At 44.5% G+C, this 15,764-nt stretch overlaps 4 protein-coding genes across 4 annotated transcripts; 3 read left to right on the top strand and 1 right to left on the bottom strand.

Moving 5' to 3' along the window:
- Positions 1 to 3,211: 3,211 nt before the first annotated feature.
- Positions 3,212 to 4,597, bottom strand: K441DRAFT_658014 (uncharacterized protein). The gene has a single exon (XM_067648272.1). The coding sequence runs from the start codon at positions 4,526 to 4,528 to the stop codon at positions 3,524 to 3,526; it is 1,005 nt and encodes a 334-aa protein (XP_067505470.1). The 5' UTR covers positions 4,529 to 4,597; the 3' UTR covers positions 3,212 to 3,523.
- A 1,473-nt stretch (positions 4,598 to 6,070) lies between these two features.
- On the top strand, positions 6,071 to 8,663 carry K441DRAFT_63818 (uncharacterized protein). The gene is made up of 3 exons (XM_067646529.1): positions 6,071 to 6,326; positions 6,401 to 6,816; positions 6,867 to 8,663. Exons 1-3 carry the CDS (start codon positions 6,162 to 6,164, stop codon positions 8,536 to 8,538), a joined length of 2,253 nt encoding a protein of 750 aa, XP_067505469.1. The 5' UTR covers positions 6,071 to 6,161; the 3' UTR covers positions 8,539 to 8,663.
- On the top strand, positions 8,638 to 10,213 carry K441DRAFT_554472 (WD40 repeat-like protein; the record flags this gene model as incomplete). Its single annotated transcript, XM_067643229.1, has 2 exons — positions 8,638 to 8,960; positions 9,079 to 10,213. Coding segments are annotated over 2 exons (1,458 nt in total), but the record flags the coding sequence as incomplete, so codon positions are not given.
- Positions 10,214 to 15,066: 4,853 nt separating this feature from the next.
- K441DRAFT_715984 (uncharacterized protein) lies at positions 15,067 to 15,481 on the top strand (the record flags this gene model as incomplete). Its single annotated transcript, XM_067653972.1, has 1 exon — positions 15,067 to 15,481. A coding segment is annotated over one exon (246 nt), but the record flags the coding sequence as incomplete, so codon positions are not given.
- Between the last annotated feature and the right edge of the window lie 283 nt (positions 15,482 to 15,764).

Below are 15,764 nucleotides of genomic sequence, written 5' to 3'. Positions count from 1 at the left end.
AGCCATACCTTCGATAGCAGCAGCTCCTATAGCACCTGCAGCAGCACCTGCAGCAGCACCTGCAGATCCTGCAGCACCAGCAGCAGCACCTGCAGATCCTACAGCACCAGCAGCGGCTCCTGCAGCTCCAGCAGCAACTCCATCATCTACTGGAACAGCTACATCTGGGTCATCGAGTTAAGGACAACAAACTCAGCAATCTCTAGAGACACAGAGAATGCTCTTTAAGCTTTATAAGCTCCAATGACAGGACTACCTAAAGCGGGAAGAGAAGCTCTACACGTTTGCAGCACTCTTGTATGCCACTGTGGGTACTAACTTCTCTAGGTATCTTAAAAACCTTACCATACTATATTCGGTTCTAAGATAGTTAAAGAAGGTAGTAAAGCTATCTTAAGCTACGTTGCAGTAAATGGTATTGGATGATCTTAAGAAACGGAAATAAGGGCCTAAACGCCAGACTCTGGAATCCTAGCTTTAGCTTTATATTACTATTATATAGAACGGCGAAGAGCTAGAGGAAGGGTTAATAGAGGTAATGGAAAGCAGTGTTATACGAGCCTTTGTCTAGGACTGTGAGGAGATCTGTCTAGCTCTGTATTATGCCTTTATTTAAAAGGTAGCGAGGAGGTTAGAGAAGCTTGAAATGGCGACGATGATTAAGGAATTTAATCTACTCTATAAACACCCGAATTCTGATTATAACGCCTATGCTATACTCTTGGGACAGCCATCTACGGGACAACTATCTATGGATTAGATGATGACGTTTATTATTCTAGCTTCTTCTTATCTATCTTAGATAAGGTATTCTGCTTATGGTTTTATTTATAAGTTAAGGAACTGTAAGCAACTGTTTTAGTCTCTTTAAGGTCTAAACTTTATACCAAATAACGAGTGTTTAAGGAAGTATTAAGAATGGCTTAAGGTCCTAAAAAATAAGTAGTATTATAACGAAAGGCTTAAGTAGATTAAGTAGGAAGGTCCTAGGTCAGGGACGTCTCTATTAGCTTCGTCTACTGCTGAAAAGATTAAGGATCTAGATAGGCCTTAAGTTATAGCGGCTGCTATAATAACATTCTTTTTATTATTAATATTATTAATATTATTATAGGATCATTAGGATCTGTCTTTAATTAAGGCTTAGGGGTATAACACTATAGCAGATACCTACTTCTGTAACGATATTAGATACTTCTATAACCTTAAGCCGTATAGGTCTATAGCAACAGCTAAAGACACTAGGGCAGAAATCTATGGATATGGTAATATTAACTTAGCAATTAAGGTGGGTAAATAATGCCTAACTTGGTATCTAACATTAAGGAACGTTATATACGTTCCCTACTTTTATACTAATTTAATATCCGTAGCAAAGCTCTATAGGATTGGAGTAATTATTAACTAATTTATAAACTATCTGCGCTATAAAGATGACGGAAGCCTATTTACTAACCTTATAGAATACGGAGGTCTCTACCTTATTAATGCCATTGCTATCTTACTACCTACTCCTAAAACACTAGAATATCTTATCTTGTAGACTAAGATAAATTATCTTTAACAAGTCTAGAATCTACTAGATAATCTTTAAAAAAGTAAAGACTGGATAGAGAACTTTAATAAAGAACTGGATATAGGACTGCCGTATTTAGTAAATATTAACATTACGCCTATATTAAAAAGCATTTAGATTTTAATAGAAGAACTTTGTTAGCTGCCTTCTACGGATCCGACTTTAGGACCATCTATACCTATATAGGCGTTAACGACTCTACTGACGTTGTTAATACTATCTATATCTTCGGCGCCTCAGCAAATGCCATCTATTATAGCATCTCCTGCGTTATAGACACTATTTACTACTTAGTTATCTTCTAAAGTTACCGAACCACCGTTTATAGATCCTATACCTTATTCCAAACCTTAAATAACAGCAGGCTTATTATTAGGGGGTAAGAGATATTCTGGCTGTGAAAAGCGGCCTATAGTAAAGAAGAAAGATATGCCTAATTAGGATCTATAACGACGACCCTTTACGGTTAAGGGTAATAAGGGTAATAATGACCTTATCGATCTAGATACGATACCATTGGCTTACGCATTTTATATAGCTGCTATAAGGACGTATAGACATTAAGACCACTTTCCACTACCAAAATTATGGAGGGAGATACTTAGCCATATTAAAGCTTACCACTAGCTTGTCTATCCCGACTGCCTAATCCGGTAATCTAGCTCTGACGCTCTGCGTCAGACCTAAGGGGGTATGTTGGCCGCGGAGGTAGCTTTACTGCAGAGGTGCGACGACGGCTGTTAGACATTAGTATCAGCCTAATTTCGTCTTGTTACACCACCCTCTAGGGACCCCTGTAGGGGGTCAATTCTCTTATGTATATTAGGGCTCTTAGAGCCACCTTCGTTTAATTCTGTGTCTCTACCTACCAGCCAGCTTAAGTCATTTGTCGTGATACCTGCCTGGCTGACAAATGGTATCTAGTCGTTGAGCCGTAGGCTGTTCATCCAAGATGAAGGTTGCATGCGCTTTAATATAAATACTGGAGTTGGAAAGGGCCCGATGGAGGTTGTCAAGTCAAAGGGCGTGCGATCTGCGCCATCAGCTCGCTTGGCTGACGGATCGAGGCGTGATTCGTTTAGTCGTTATCAACGTACTCATTTCGGACGTTCTGTCGAACGTTGAGGTCACTGTCAAGTACCACCTTATGACTCACACCCTGTTTCTTGCCATCGTATGTCTTACTATCTATTTTCTATTAACCTATTCATTACCTATCACCGACTGCGTGGCAATGTCGACCTGGTGGCGATTGAGTAATAGTTCCAAATCGTCGTCAGTGTCGTCGTCAGTGTCGTCGTCAGTCCTTTGCCCCGACCTCATGTATATAAGGAGCTTCTAGAGCCAGCTTCAATCGACAGAGTTCTTATGAGTGACTTGTCCGTCCGACACGTTCTTGAGGAATTCAAGAAAGTAATGTGTAGAAGCATTTTCACAGCTCGCTTAGGCAATCAAATGCTTCCTTAAGGCTTTGCTATCATTGTTTGCGGGCTTTGTAATAGTCAGAAGCCATTCATAAGAGTAGAACCAGGAAATCTGACTGGGCAACGATTAAACGGCTCAGGCCTCGGAACAGCATTTATATGAACAGCACATGAGAGAACCTTGCAGCGTATAGAGCACAGGTAATCGTGGCACCAAAGGAGAGTAAGGCACTGTTCATCCTAGCTCCGAAATACCAAGCGAATTGGGACTCGTGAGACTACCTAAGTATATATACTCATGCTCCAACCTCTCGGATATGTATCAGAAGAATACATCACGGTGTTGTGTAAGGGGATGGATAGTAGAGAAATGCAGCTGAGCATTCTTTAGAACGTATAGCGAGTGCCCACAACGTCGGCATATTCAGACAGGTGAATATCACCCTAGAAGTTATCGCCAACATCTTCTCATCGCGGTGTTGTGTAAGGGGATGGATAGTAGAGAAATGCAGCTGAGCATTCTTTAGAATGTACAGCGAGTGCCCACAACGTCGATATACTCAGACAGGTAAATGTCGCCCCAGAATTTATCGCCAACATCTTCTCCTCGCATTTCAAGTACAATTCGCGGGATGGGTGTCCATACCATACGATTCAGAAAACCGCTTTGACCTAAGATGACACCACTTCGGCCATTCGGGAGGGATGATGCTAGCCGTACATTGAATACGGTATTGAAGTTGACGGATGCGTTGGTGAGAGCAAGATAACCGTCAACCTGGACGTGAAGTCCACTGGCATCCCGATATGGGTCGTGTTCGGAACTCTGGAGATATGTCCGAAACTTGCTAGGGAGGATATCCACTGTGATAGTGCAACTATGAGCGCTGGTGTCCCAGAGCATATCATTAAGATCAAGTTTGCACTCGTCCGTCTCGTCGTCAGGGTCTCCATCCAGTCCTCGAAGTGTTAATGTTCCCGAAACAACAGGAAGAACTCGCTCAGTAATTCCCGCCGGAACCTGCAGATAATATGGCTCCCGATTGCTGAATGCCATGTTCTCTTTTGCTAGCTCCCGTAGACGTTCTCTTACTGCAGGCGATGATCGAGGTGGAAGCTGGTGCTTGGGAACGTCGGTTCTGATCGGTAGACCATCAGAGGTTCTAGAAGACGCATTCTCAGACGTAGTAGTTCGACCATCAGAGGTTCCAGAAGACGCGCTCTCGGACGTCGTGGTTCGACCATTGGAGGTTCTAGAAGGCACATTTTCAGACGTGGAACGCATTGAGAGAGCCATTTCTTTTAAGGCCTGCTGCCGCTCTTTCGTTTGCTTTGGGAAAATTACGAGCTGTTGGTCTTGTTGTTCAAGAGAGCGCTGTGCGGCTTGTAGAGCGGCCGTCCATGTCGTACGACAGGATATTTTTACAGTAGCCGCTGGCGCTCTTGACTTGACAGAGCTAGCGACTTGGGAAAGCAGGTATGAGGCAGGAAGAACTACCTCTTGTGGATATTGGGTTGAGGAGGCCATCGTAAAGTTGAAGTATGTTGAGTAGGACAACAAAATGGTGTAGGGCAGATACGTTATGTATGGAGCAGGAAGAGTCACCGACGCCAAAAAGGTATCCCATCGTCAAGGTACCACGTTATCGATAAGGATATGGCCCATGCATACAACATCAAGGAACCGTACTCAGAACTATCATATCCCTTCCAACGGTACAATTCGTCCTACGGTTATCGATAAGAGCTAGCCAATAGAATTGATAGGATCAAGGCTCTGTGACCATACGCGTACTTCTGATTCTGGTGTTCGCGCACGGTCCAATTCTCGTAGGACGCTACCGTTGGAAGGGATAGAACATATAGACTTTGAAGCTCCGTTTAATAACAGCTATGCCCTTATCTAATTAATATAAAGACATAGACATCGTCCAAAGCACTCAATATAAAGCTCCACCGACTTGGATTGCAAAAAAAACCCCTCCGGAGCCTTGGAAGTCGCCCAGCTTTAAACCCTTTGAGATTAATGATCACGGCCAAAAATCCATGCTTCCTGATTGGCCAAATTCTTATCGATAACGTAGGACGATAATTGACGGGTGATAGGATAAAGTGATAGTGTCAACAGGGTTGTCGGTAACTAGCAGTGGGTAATCCACTTACTGGTAGGGTGCGTTAACTGACTTGAGAGCGGGAGCAGGTACGCGGGGCAGCGGGGTTGGTCCGGCCAGGAGGCTGCTCGAGGTAGGGCTCTTCGTTATCTCGAGATGCGGTGATCTGCAGGGTAGCAGAGAACACAGGGTGATGATGCAAGCAGAATGGTTAAGGCGAGCGCCCTCACCCAGGCTGCACAATCGGCTTCCGCTTTTGCGCGCCGTTCAACTTTGTCCCTGCATACGACTTGCAGCGCTTGGCATGCACTTTACCCAATTGACCTTAGCTTTGCACAGGTATCCTTGCAACGCTAATCATAACAGAAACCCGGGTCCGGCTTTGCAGCTGTTTCGGCGCCGGTGACCAGACTTCGCGGGGTGAGCCAACGATCCCTCCTCAACAAGTTACGTAGTATCGACGTTCCTCGCTATGCGTCTCTCGTTCCATCTCCCCGACCTTAGTATTCGCTGACATCACTGGCGTTTTAGCCTTTGGTGCATAGAGTTTCACATGGTCCCTCTTCAACTGCAACCAGGCTCCCCGATGCGAAGGAAGATGTATATAACACTGCATCAGCTCTAGCTACTGATGATGCCTCTCCGATCAAGCCACCCGACGATACTGCCGCCCTGCTACAGCCGCAGCTCACAAGCACAGAGCTGCCTTCCACGGTGGCGGTCGCCGCGCAAGAAGATTCATCCAACCACGCTAGTGTCCCATTGCGACAGCAGGCCACGACCGCCGTATCATCCTCTATTGGCCAAGGAGATGCCGTGCCAGAAGAGACGAAACAGTCGGAGCACGTGTCGCATACCCAGTCTGTGAAGACATCTTCCAGTAATTGCGACCTGTGGGGCAAAGCTTTAAGGCATCTGCAAGAGTCTAAAGAAGACAAGGGTATCGTAGCAATTGTCGAGCGCTTTGCAAAAAGCCCAGCTGCTGACAATGCAACTCCTAAATGTGGACATAGCAGGGTCAAGGGTTTGGCCAAGGACATCAAGGAAAATATGGAGCAGGAAATCAACAGCAAACAACACGACAGCGAGACACGTTGCTTTGTCGAAAAGACTGTTTCAGTGCTGAACAAGTTTCTTTCTGTTGGCGACGTCGTCGTCAACTTTGATCCTATTCATGCTGCTCTGCCATGGGCTGCTGTCCGATTTGTTCTTTTGGTAAGCAGCTCTGCAGTCCGCGCAGCATGTTATGGAGCGCACCTTTTTCTAAAGAGTCGAGCTGACCTCTGTAGACTATCACCGCTGGCATCGAGTTGAGGAGTCAACAGCTCGCCGGCCTTGCCAAGGTCACTTCGCTGGTTCTGCAATGCGATATGTACCAGCAATTGTACACGGCCCCTGATCCGAGCCTTCGGCCGCCTGGGGACGTCTTGTACACCCTGGAGGCATCCATTGTTTGCGCTTATGCCAAATCATTATTGTTTCTTGGCTTTGTAATCCAACGCCAGCAAAGCGAGAGCAAATGGGTCGATGCTCCTTTTAAGCTTGGCTCTATGGAGGAATATGTCAAAAGTCTTTCAGATAGCGGAGACCGACTTGCCCAAGCTGCAGACAATTGCGAAAAACAATGTAATTATCTAAATCGGAGCACAGTCAAAGGACTCCATGACCTCGCAGAAGAGTCGCACAAGGCGGCTCGGGACCAGGCGTACGTCGCTGACACATCTTTTATGAGAGCGACACTGATGTTGTCTCTAGTAAATTAGTGCTCGACATCCACCAAAAAATGGTTCTCGCTGAGCTGTATACCGCCAAAGGCGCTGCCTTTGACAGTCTCGCCAACCAAAACGACGATAAATGCCACCCCGACACACGAGTCGCCCTTCTCAAGGAGATATATAAATGGGCAGACAACCCGGACGGCGATTGTATATTCTGGCTGCAGGGCATGGNGGGCACCGGCAAGTCCACGATTTCCCGAACCGTAGCTCGCAGACTCGCCGAGAGAGGTGAGCTCGGCGCCAGCTTCTTCAAGAGAGGCCAGAGCGACCGTGGCAGGGCGGCGCGGTTCTTCACAACGATCGCTGCACAACTTGTCCACCGGCTACCCTCATTAGCTCCGCACATCCAGGCCGCGATCAAGGCCGATTCCGACATTGGCGAAAAGGCCATAAAGGAACAATTTGATAAACTTGTTCTACAACCGCTGGAGAAAGCCAAATGCGATCCTCAGAATCCGTGGAGGACAATGGTAGTCGTGGTCGATGCCCTCGACGAGTGCGACCGGGAAGAAGACGCCACGACAATTATTGGACTCCTGCCGCGGGCGAAGGGGTTGCCATCGGCTCGCCTAAAGTTTTTTATAACAAGCAGGCCAGAATTCCCAATTCTCCTCCAGTTTGACAAAATCAGTGGCACTTACCAAGATCTGGCTCTGCATAAGGTTGATAAATATACCATCGAGCACGATATATCTACATTCTTCAATTCCGAGCTATCAAAAATCAGAGATGATTATAACAGGTTGGCTCAAAAGGACTGGAAGCTATCCTTGGATTGGCCCGGCCCAACAAACCTGCAGATTCTGGTTAAGAGGGCTGTTCCACTATTTATTTTCGCTAAAACCGTCTGCAGGTTTGTCGAAGACTGGGGGCTTGGCGACCCTGAGGAGCAGCTGAATAAGATACTTAAGTACCGATCAACGGGCAAGGGGTTTCAGCTTCACGCAACATATCTCCCAGTTCTAACCCAGATGCTTATGAAACGTACAGATTCGGGACTCATCAGTCGCTCTGATGAAGAGAAAGATGCGATAGTAAAGGAGTTCTGCGAGGTTGTTGGGACGATTGTGATCCTCGCTGAGCCTCTGCCAATTGGGTCACTTTCTCAACTGCTTCGAATCCCGGAACGAACCATTGGCCATAGGCTAAGCATGCTTCATTCGGTTCTGAACATCCCATCCAATTCAACCACCCCCGTCAAACTATTCCACCTGTCGTTCCGAGACTTCCTCGTCGACTCTAAGAACCGGGAGGCCAACCTATTTTGGGTTGACGAAGAAAAGACTAATGAGAGGCTTGTGACAAAATGTCTTAACTTGCTGTCGGAAGGAAATTATCTTAAAAAAGACATCTGCGGCCTACGGATGCCAGGGAAGCGCCGGGAGGAGATCAAACCAAAAGCCATCCTCGAGTGCTTACCGTCAGAGGTACAATATGCGTGTCTTTATTGGATCCATCATTTAAAAGGGAGCAACCGCAAGGTCCGAGACGGAGACGAAGTACACCGATTTCTCGAGCGCTACCTACTCCAGTGGCTTGAAGCATTAAGTCTCATTGGGAGGATATCAGAGAGCATAGGATTGATAGACGGGTTGCAGAGCTTAACGGATGTAAGTTACTCAGCAATGCATACGCTAGCGTCTGCTTAGAAAACCCTTTAGCCAGCAACAGCGGTCAAAATCTCAAGCTTTCTTCATGATGCTAAGCGCTTCATCCTCAACTGTCGATTAGTAATAGACTTGGCACCCCTCCAACTTTATTCTTCGGCGCTTGTCTTTGCCCCAGAGGAGAGTGTTGTTCGAAATACGTTCCAACACTTCATGCCCAGTTGGATAGCGCTGAAATCGGTAATAAAAAGGAACTGGGGCCCTTGTATACAGACACTCGAGGGCCACCGCAATGGAGTCTGGTCGGTCGCATTCTCGGCTGGCTCGGAGCTTGTGGTGTCCGGGTCACGTGACAGCACGGTTGAGATCTGGGACGCGGCGACGGGGCGGGAGATGCAGACGCTCGAGGGCCATCGCGGTTTGGTTTCGTCGGTCGCATTCTCAGCCGACGCGAAGCTTGTGGTGTCGGGGTCATACGACAGCACGGCTAAGATCTGGGATGCGGCGACGGGGCGGGAGATGCAGACGCTCGTGGGCCACCGCAGTTGGGTCATGTCGGTCACATTCTCAGCCGACTCAAAGCCTTGTGGTGTCAGGGTCACGCGACGACACGGTTAAGATCTGGGATGCGGCGACGGGGCGGGAGATGCAGACGCTCGTGGGCCACCGCAGTTGGGTCTCGTCGGTCGCATTCTCAGCCGACTCGAAGCTTGTGGTGTCGGGGTCATACGACAGCGCGGTTAAGATCTGGGATGCGGCGACGGGGTTGGAGATGCAGACGCTCGAAGGCCACCGCGGTTGGGTCACGTCGATCGCATTCTTAGCCGACGCGAAACTAGTGGTGTCCGGGTCATACGACAGCACGGCTAAGATCTGGGATGCGGCGACGGGGCGGGAGATGCAGACGCTCGTGGGCCACCGCAGTTGGGTCAGGTCGGTTGCATTCTCAGCCGACGCGAAGCTTGTGGTGTCCGGGTCGCAAGACGACACGGTTAAGATCTGGGATGCGGCGACGGGGTTGGAGATACAGACGCTCATGGGCCACCGCAGTTGGGTCATGTCGGTCGCATTCTCAGCCGACTCGAAGCTTGTGGTGTCCGGGTCGCTCGATGACACGGTTAAGATCTGGGATGCGGCGATGGGGCGGGAGATGCAGACACTCGAGGTCCACCGCGGTTCGGTCTCTGTCGCATTCTCAGCTGACGCGAAACTTGTGGTGTCCGGGTCACAAGACGACACGGTTAAGATCTGGGATGCGGCGACGGGGCGGGAGATGCAGACGCTCGAGGGCCACCGCGGTTCGGTCTCGTCGGTCGCATTCTCAGCCGACTCGAAGCTTGTGGTGTCCGGGTCAGTCGACCGCACGATTAAGATCTGGGATGTGGCGACGGGGCGGGAGATGCGGACACTTGCAATTGGCACAACACTTTACAATATATCATTTGATATTACCGGCGCACATCTCGACACTGACATTGGTGTGGTAGTTCTGGATACATTGTTAGCTTTAGATACAGCGTTGAGTGCACCTGCTCAAGGCTATAGTCTAAGCTCCGACGGCATATGGACCACGTGGGACTCAAAGAATTTGCTGTGGCTGCCCACGGAGTACCGGCCAGGGCGATCGGCAGTGTCTGCCTCCACAGTTGCTATCGGCTGTGCATCGGGACGGGTGTTAATATTCAAGTTTCCAGTTGAAGAAGCACCTGTTGTTTAGCTAGGAGTTCCTAAGACCACAAATATAGAATTTATTATTATTATTTCAAAATCTCTATCTCATAGAGGGGTCAGGGGGAGCGGATGTATATATAGTTGTAAGGTGGCAAGCTCTACGCCACTCGGCCAACCGAACAAACCAAAAAGGTAAGCGAGCATTTAGCACACTTGCTGGATACGCTGTGTAGAACAATATATAAGAGGCTGGTGAAGGTCGGGGGCTTTGGTCGCGGACCTGTCACCTGACAATAGTGCTCAAGTTAATTTGCCACTATTGCCGAAATCCAGCTCTCGGTTTCGGTGAAAACAAACGGAAGGAAATGGAACTGAGTGGAGCCAGTTAGAATGGCAAAGAGGTAGCTAATTGCCTTCCATTCTCCAAATCTTCCGCTCAGAAGGCATGGTGCTGTTGTTAACGTGGGTTATGAAGGTGTCGCTGGTTATGAAGGTTTGCAGGTTCTGCAAACAAATTTTGTCTATGCGCTTATTTTAATGTTTAATAAGGGAATGTTCGGTTGCAAATCGCCTCCATATCATAATCTGTTCAATCCGTGCGCCTTTTAGTGTCGCCCGTTTTGTAATTAGTGGCGGCTACTACCGTGGCTTATTTAAATCTGTAATTAAGTCGATTATTTAGCAGGGCTCCATAATAAGGTCACAGTAGGCGAAGCTTGTGATTGTCCCTCAGGCATCAAGGCACCAATACTCCGTGCACCACCTAGATAGACCAAAATCATCATAATTTCATCAATTTACTACTAAAACAATGCCTATAACGCCTCCTAATCGCAAGACAGACCGTAGAGAGTTCTCTACCCACACTCGCACGCGTTTTTATACCGCATATAACCTTAGAGCGCCAGAAGAGGGCATTAAAGATATTATAAAGACGATTAACTTTAGAGGCCACTACAATACGTGCAAAAACATGCTTCGGCTGCATAGGATAAAGGGCAAAGAGGCCGACTATAGGCCTGGCAAGCACCGTAGTGGCTAGGGCCATCGTGCAATTTTAGAGGGCCAGCTAGCTGCCATCTATCTATCGCAGTCACGTGAGGGGATATTTGATTTGTGTATAATTGGGAGGCGCAGGGCTATAAGGTCGCTCTAGGGCTAGTTCTTAGCAGTTTTGCTAGTACCTAGCACTCAAATCTGCTAAGGATTTGCCCTAAAGCGGCCAGATATCCCCAACCGCAAGCCTATAGCTACAAGACTATCTAACTGTAGTAGTCGCACTAAGGCTAGTTCTTAGCGGTTTTGCTAGTTCCTAGCACCTGCTAAAGAATTGCCTTAAAGCGCTATATATAATGCATACTAAGTATAAGGGATGGCGGGTGGGAAAAGCGAATTAGCCACGTAGTAACTGCGTTCGATATTCGCGAATATTGCAGGAGGTCTTAGCATTATGCGTTACTAAAATGGATACTGCCAAGCAATATATAGACGCTAGTATCTATCTATCGCAGTCACGTAAGGGGATATTTAATTTTTGTATAATTGGGAGGCGTAGGGCTATAAGGTCGCTCTAGGGCTAGTTCTTAGCAGTTTTGCTAGTACCTAGCACTTAAATCTACTAAGGATTTGCCCTAAAGCGGCCAGATATCCCTAAGCGAAGCTCCTGCGCCAAATAAGACATTACCGCATTCTGCTATATTCTGCCATACTGTCGTATTCTGCTAAATTCTGCCGCATTATCGCATTCTGCTAAATTCTGCCACATTATCGCATTCTGCCAAATTCTGCTATATTATCGCATTCTACCAAATTCTGCTATATTATTGTATTCTGCTATATTCTATAGACCCTAAGTTATAAGCTAACCAATTAGAAATTTCTATACCTAGTATAGAAAATTACTATTAGCTCACTTACTACTAGCGCCTTAGCAGCCCTTTTAATATCTTAACCTACTACCTAGTAATCCTTACGCTAAGAGCGGTATACTATACTAGAAGTAAGAGTTAAGGTAATGGAGGTTAGTAGTCTTAGTCCTAATATATAGGTAAAAGGCTTCTAATAACCACTAACCTAGCTGCTAAATTTACTGGTATAAATACCCTAAATCTTTAGCGAACTAGGCAGCGCCCTAGTGGAAGAAGTAGTTTAAGTAGCTACTTAGGTTAATTCTAGCAGCTACTAGGTAGGAGGAAAGGATCTTACAAACCCCTAAAGAGGTAAAGGGTTTACTATTAAGACTAAATAAGGGAGAGTTAAGGGGTTAAGGGTTCCTATTAAATAGCTTTATTATAGCAGCGACTAGGTATAATAGGCCGCCTACCGCCGCAATAGCGATATTAATGCCCTAGTGTTACTTGCCGGCTTTACTCTATTTAAGGCGGAATGTTATTCTACTAAGCGTAAAGGTAATATTGTATTAGGTGGCCTTTTTTACTAAAAAGGTTATTTAGTTCTTAAGCTCTACCATAGTATACGTAATCTCGCCTATTTATAAAAATCTAGCAAATGCGAGGGTAAACACGGCATTAGTGTTAATATCTAGTAGTAATAGGCCGTATATTACTACCTAGGCTAAAATATCCCTAGTAATAGGTTACTTATTCTTTTTTACTAAAAAAGAAATAGTAGCTGCTTTAGTAAGTAATCGGTATACTATAGGATCCTTAAATACTATAATCTACGTAGCGCGAGCAGATTGTAAAAATATAGGCTTATAAGGTTTTGGCCTTAAGCCTACCTATTTATAGCTAGGAGGTACCAAATATATAGTAGGTAATCCATTCGCCTACTTTACGCGGCTTAGCTAGGTAGGGGGAGACTCCTTTAAGTACGCGGTATAACTCCCGGCTATTAACTACTAAGGAATAGTTCCTATAGGTTACTAGCGTAAGGCCGTACTAGAGAAGGAGCGCGTAAAGGTTAAATAGCGCGTTAATATTATCTTTAAAGTTTATAGGCGGTTATAAATAGTCTATTAGGTTTACGGCACCTATTAAAAACTTATTAGCTTTAGTAGTAATAAATTAAGGGCCTAGTATAGGCAGAACTAATAAAAAGCCGCGGCCTAGAATTAAGATAGTGTATTAGCTAAGCTATTTAAATTACCTAGAATCTACTTTATGGATATTATAATATTATAAGCTATAGCAGCTAGCATAATCTTGCGGAGCGATTTATTTACTATACCACGGACAACAGTTTTCTTAATACCCTAGTAAACCACTATACTATTAGTGTAAATGGATAGAGCGCTATACTTCTAGTTAGTAGACTATAGATTAAATACGTAAGTAATAGTATGCATCTCTTTTAGATTAATATAGTCTACTTATTAACTAGGCTTAGGCAGTGTACTAAACGCCTAAAATTAAGGGAGATTAGCTATATACTACTACTAGTTATCCTTATATTTAAGTTCCTTAAAGAAGTAAAAGCCACTAAACCCGAACTAGGTAAAGATATTAGTAAAGAGATAAATATAGGTATGCTTAACGTCGTTAAAGAACAATATCCTATTACTTATAGTAAGTAAGTTAAGCTAGATATATAAGTCACTTCGCAACTTAGTACTAAATCGCCTAGGTTTATACTTATTTACTAAAGTTTTTAGCTAAGTAGTAATAAAGATCTAGAGAGATCTAGAGTAAGATTAACTAAGTTTAATTACGTAAAGTACTATATAAGGTAGCCTATAAGCTACTAGGCTTAAAGAAACAATAATAAGCCGTATTAGAGTGTGGTAGTAACTTTCTTAATAGTATATAATTGTTTTTGTAGTAATAATCGCGTTTATATTTATACGGTATTAATAGTATATCCTAAAACCTTAATAATAGTTCCTACTATATCCTTAAAGCTATTTTAAGGGATACCTAGGGAGTTAGTAATAGAGATATAAGTCTAGGTAATAGCCGCTAAGTCGTTTAGGTTAGTAAGGATAAAGATAAAGTTATCTAGGTAGTGTTTTACCTTATAAGGCAGTTATAAATAGAGTATCTAGTATAGGCCTTCCGCGAAGAGGTTAAATATAAGCGGCACAGTTTGAAGACTAAAAGATAGGCAGTATTTTTAGTAGGTAATACCTTCCTAGAAGAAGCCTATTAATATTCTCGCCCTATAAAATAGGGGGACTATACGGAACGTATCTTTAATATCTCTTTTAAGCAGTAGACATCTATAACCTGCAGAAATAACATAGGCTTAAATAGCGGTAACTATAGTATATACTAGTGCTTCATATTCTTCTAGGATTGCGTTATTAACTAAAAATACTAGTAGAAAGGAGAGATCGTGAATTCGGCAGTATCCTCTATCTAATTTTAGCACTAGGCTAAGGGGTAAGACTATAATAGGCCCTATTGCAATTCTAATATATCCTTTTTTAAGGTCTAATCTTATCTTCTTAGAGATAAGGTCGGCGTTATCCTAAGAGGAGTTATAGTTCCTATAAGATCTTAAGGGGTAGATTCGGCTCCTATCTTATAGCTATAGGTTAGGATACCTATTAAAATGGCTAGTAGATTGCCCGGGTAGTTAGATAAAAGGGAGTACTACACTAAAATCCTTAGGGGTAATAAAGAGTAGTAGAAAGCCTTTACCTTTATAAAGGTAGGGAATACGGAGGATTGCGCGAAAATAGATTTCTCCTTCCTTTTTGGGAAAAGCGCGGTTTTGGTGCCAAGACCCTACTAAAAATACCAAATTTTTGACTTCGAGCTTATAAACAGCAACTCTACACCGACTTTTTGATATAATCTACTCACTCAATCGCTTGCAATATCCTCTATACGTCTTCTACGCTTTCTTAAGCCCAAAATGCCTTACTACGGCCTTGCAACGAGAGCGCAGGCCGTAGTAATAAGGGCTTTAGGTACTCCTCTAAAAGCGATCGCTTAAGTTACCGGAATTAGCACTAAATATATCGGCAACCTACTAAAAAGGGCAGTAGAGAATGGCTGGCATACAGATTGGGTCCTCCTTAATAACTACCTTAAGGATAAGCCCGGCCGAGGGCGTAAGAAAAAGATTACTCCTAATCTTAAGCAAAAAGTTATTAATGCTGTCACGTGCGATTGTTACGGACGTGAAAAAAGTACTAGAAGGATTGCTCGCGAAATAGGCCTATCTCCATCGTCTATTTAAGTTATACTTAAAAAGTACGGCTACCGTAAAATAAAGCCAATAAGGAAGCCTGGATTAACTACAGCTATAAAGAGCGAACGATACAAATTTGTATTGGCCCACCGTCATTAGACCTTAGAAGATTGGAAGGCTGTAATTTAGTTAGATAAGACGAGTATTATTTTAGGCCACCATTAAGGGGGCTATTGGGTATAGCGATGTCCTTATAAGGCTTGTGTACGCAGCTGTGTACGAGAATAATAGAAGGGGTACTCCAAGTTTATATTTTGGGGTTGCTTTATATACAACTTTAAAGGTCCTTATTATATTTGGAAGCCTTAAATAAAGAAGGAATTGGATAAATTAAAATTAATTATTAAGATCTGGAATTAAGCTCTAGAGCCAAAGGTATATAAGGCTTAGAAGAAACAATAAGACGCTAAAAGAAGAGCATATAAACTATATTATAATAG

The sequence above is a fragment of the Cenococcum geophilum genome, assembly GCF_001692895.1.
Source record: "Cenococcum geophilum 1.58 unplaced genomic scaffold K441scaffold_15, whole genome shotgun sequence".
Taxonomy (NCBI): Eukaryota; Fungi; Ascomycota; class Dothideomycetes; order Gloniales; family Gloniaceae; genus Cenococcum; species Cenococcum geophilum.
This window is presented reverse-complemented; position numbering and strand designations above follow the sequence as displayed.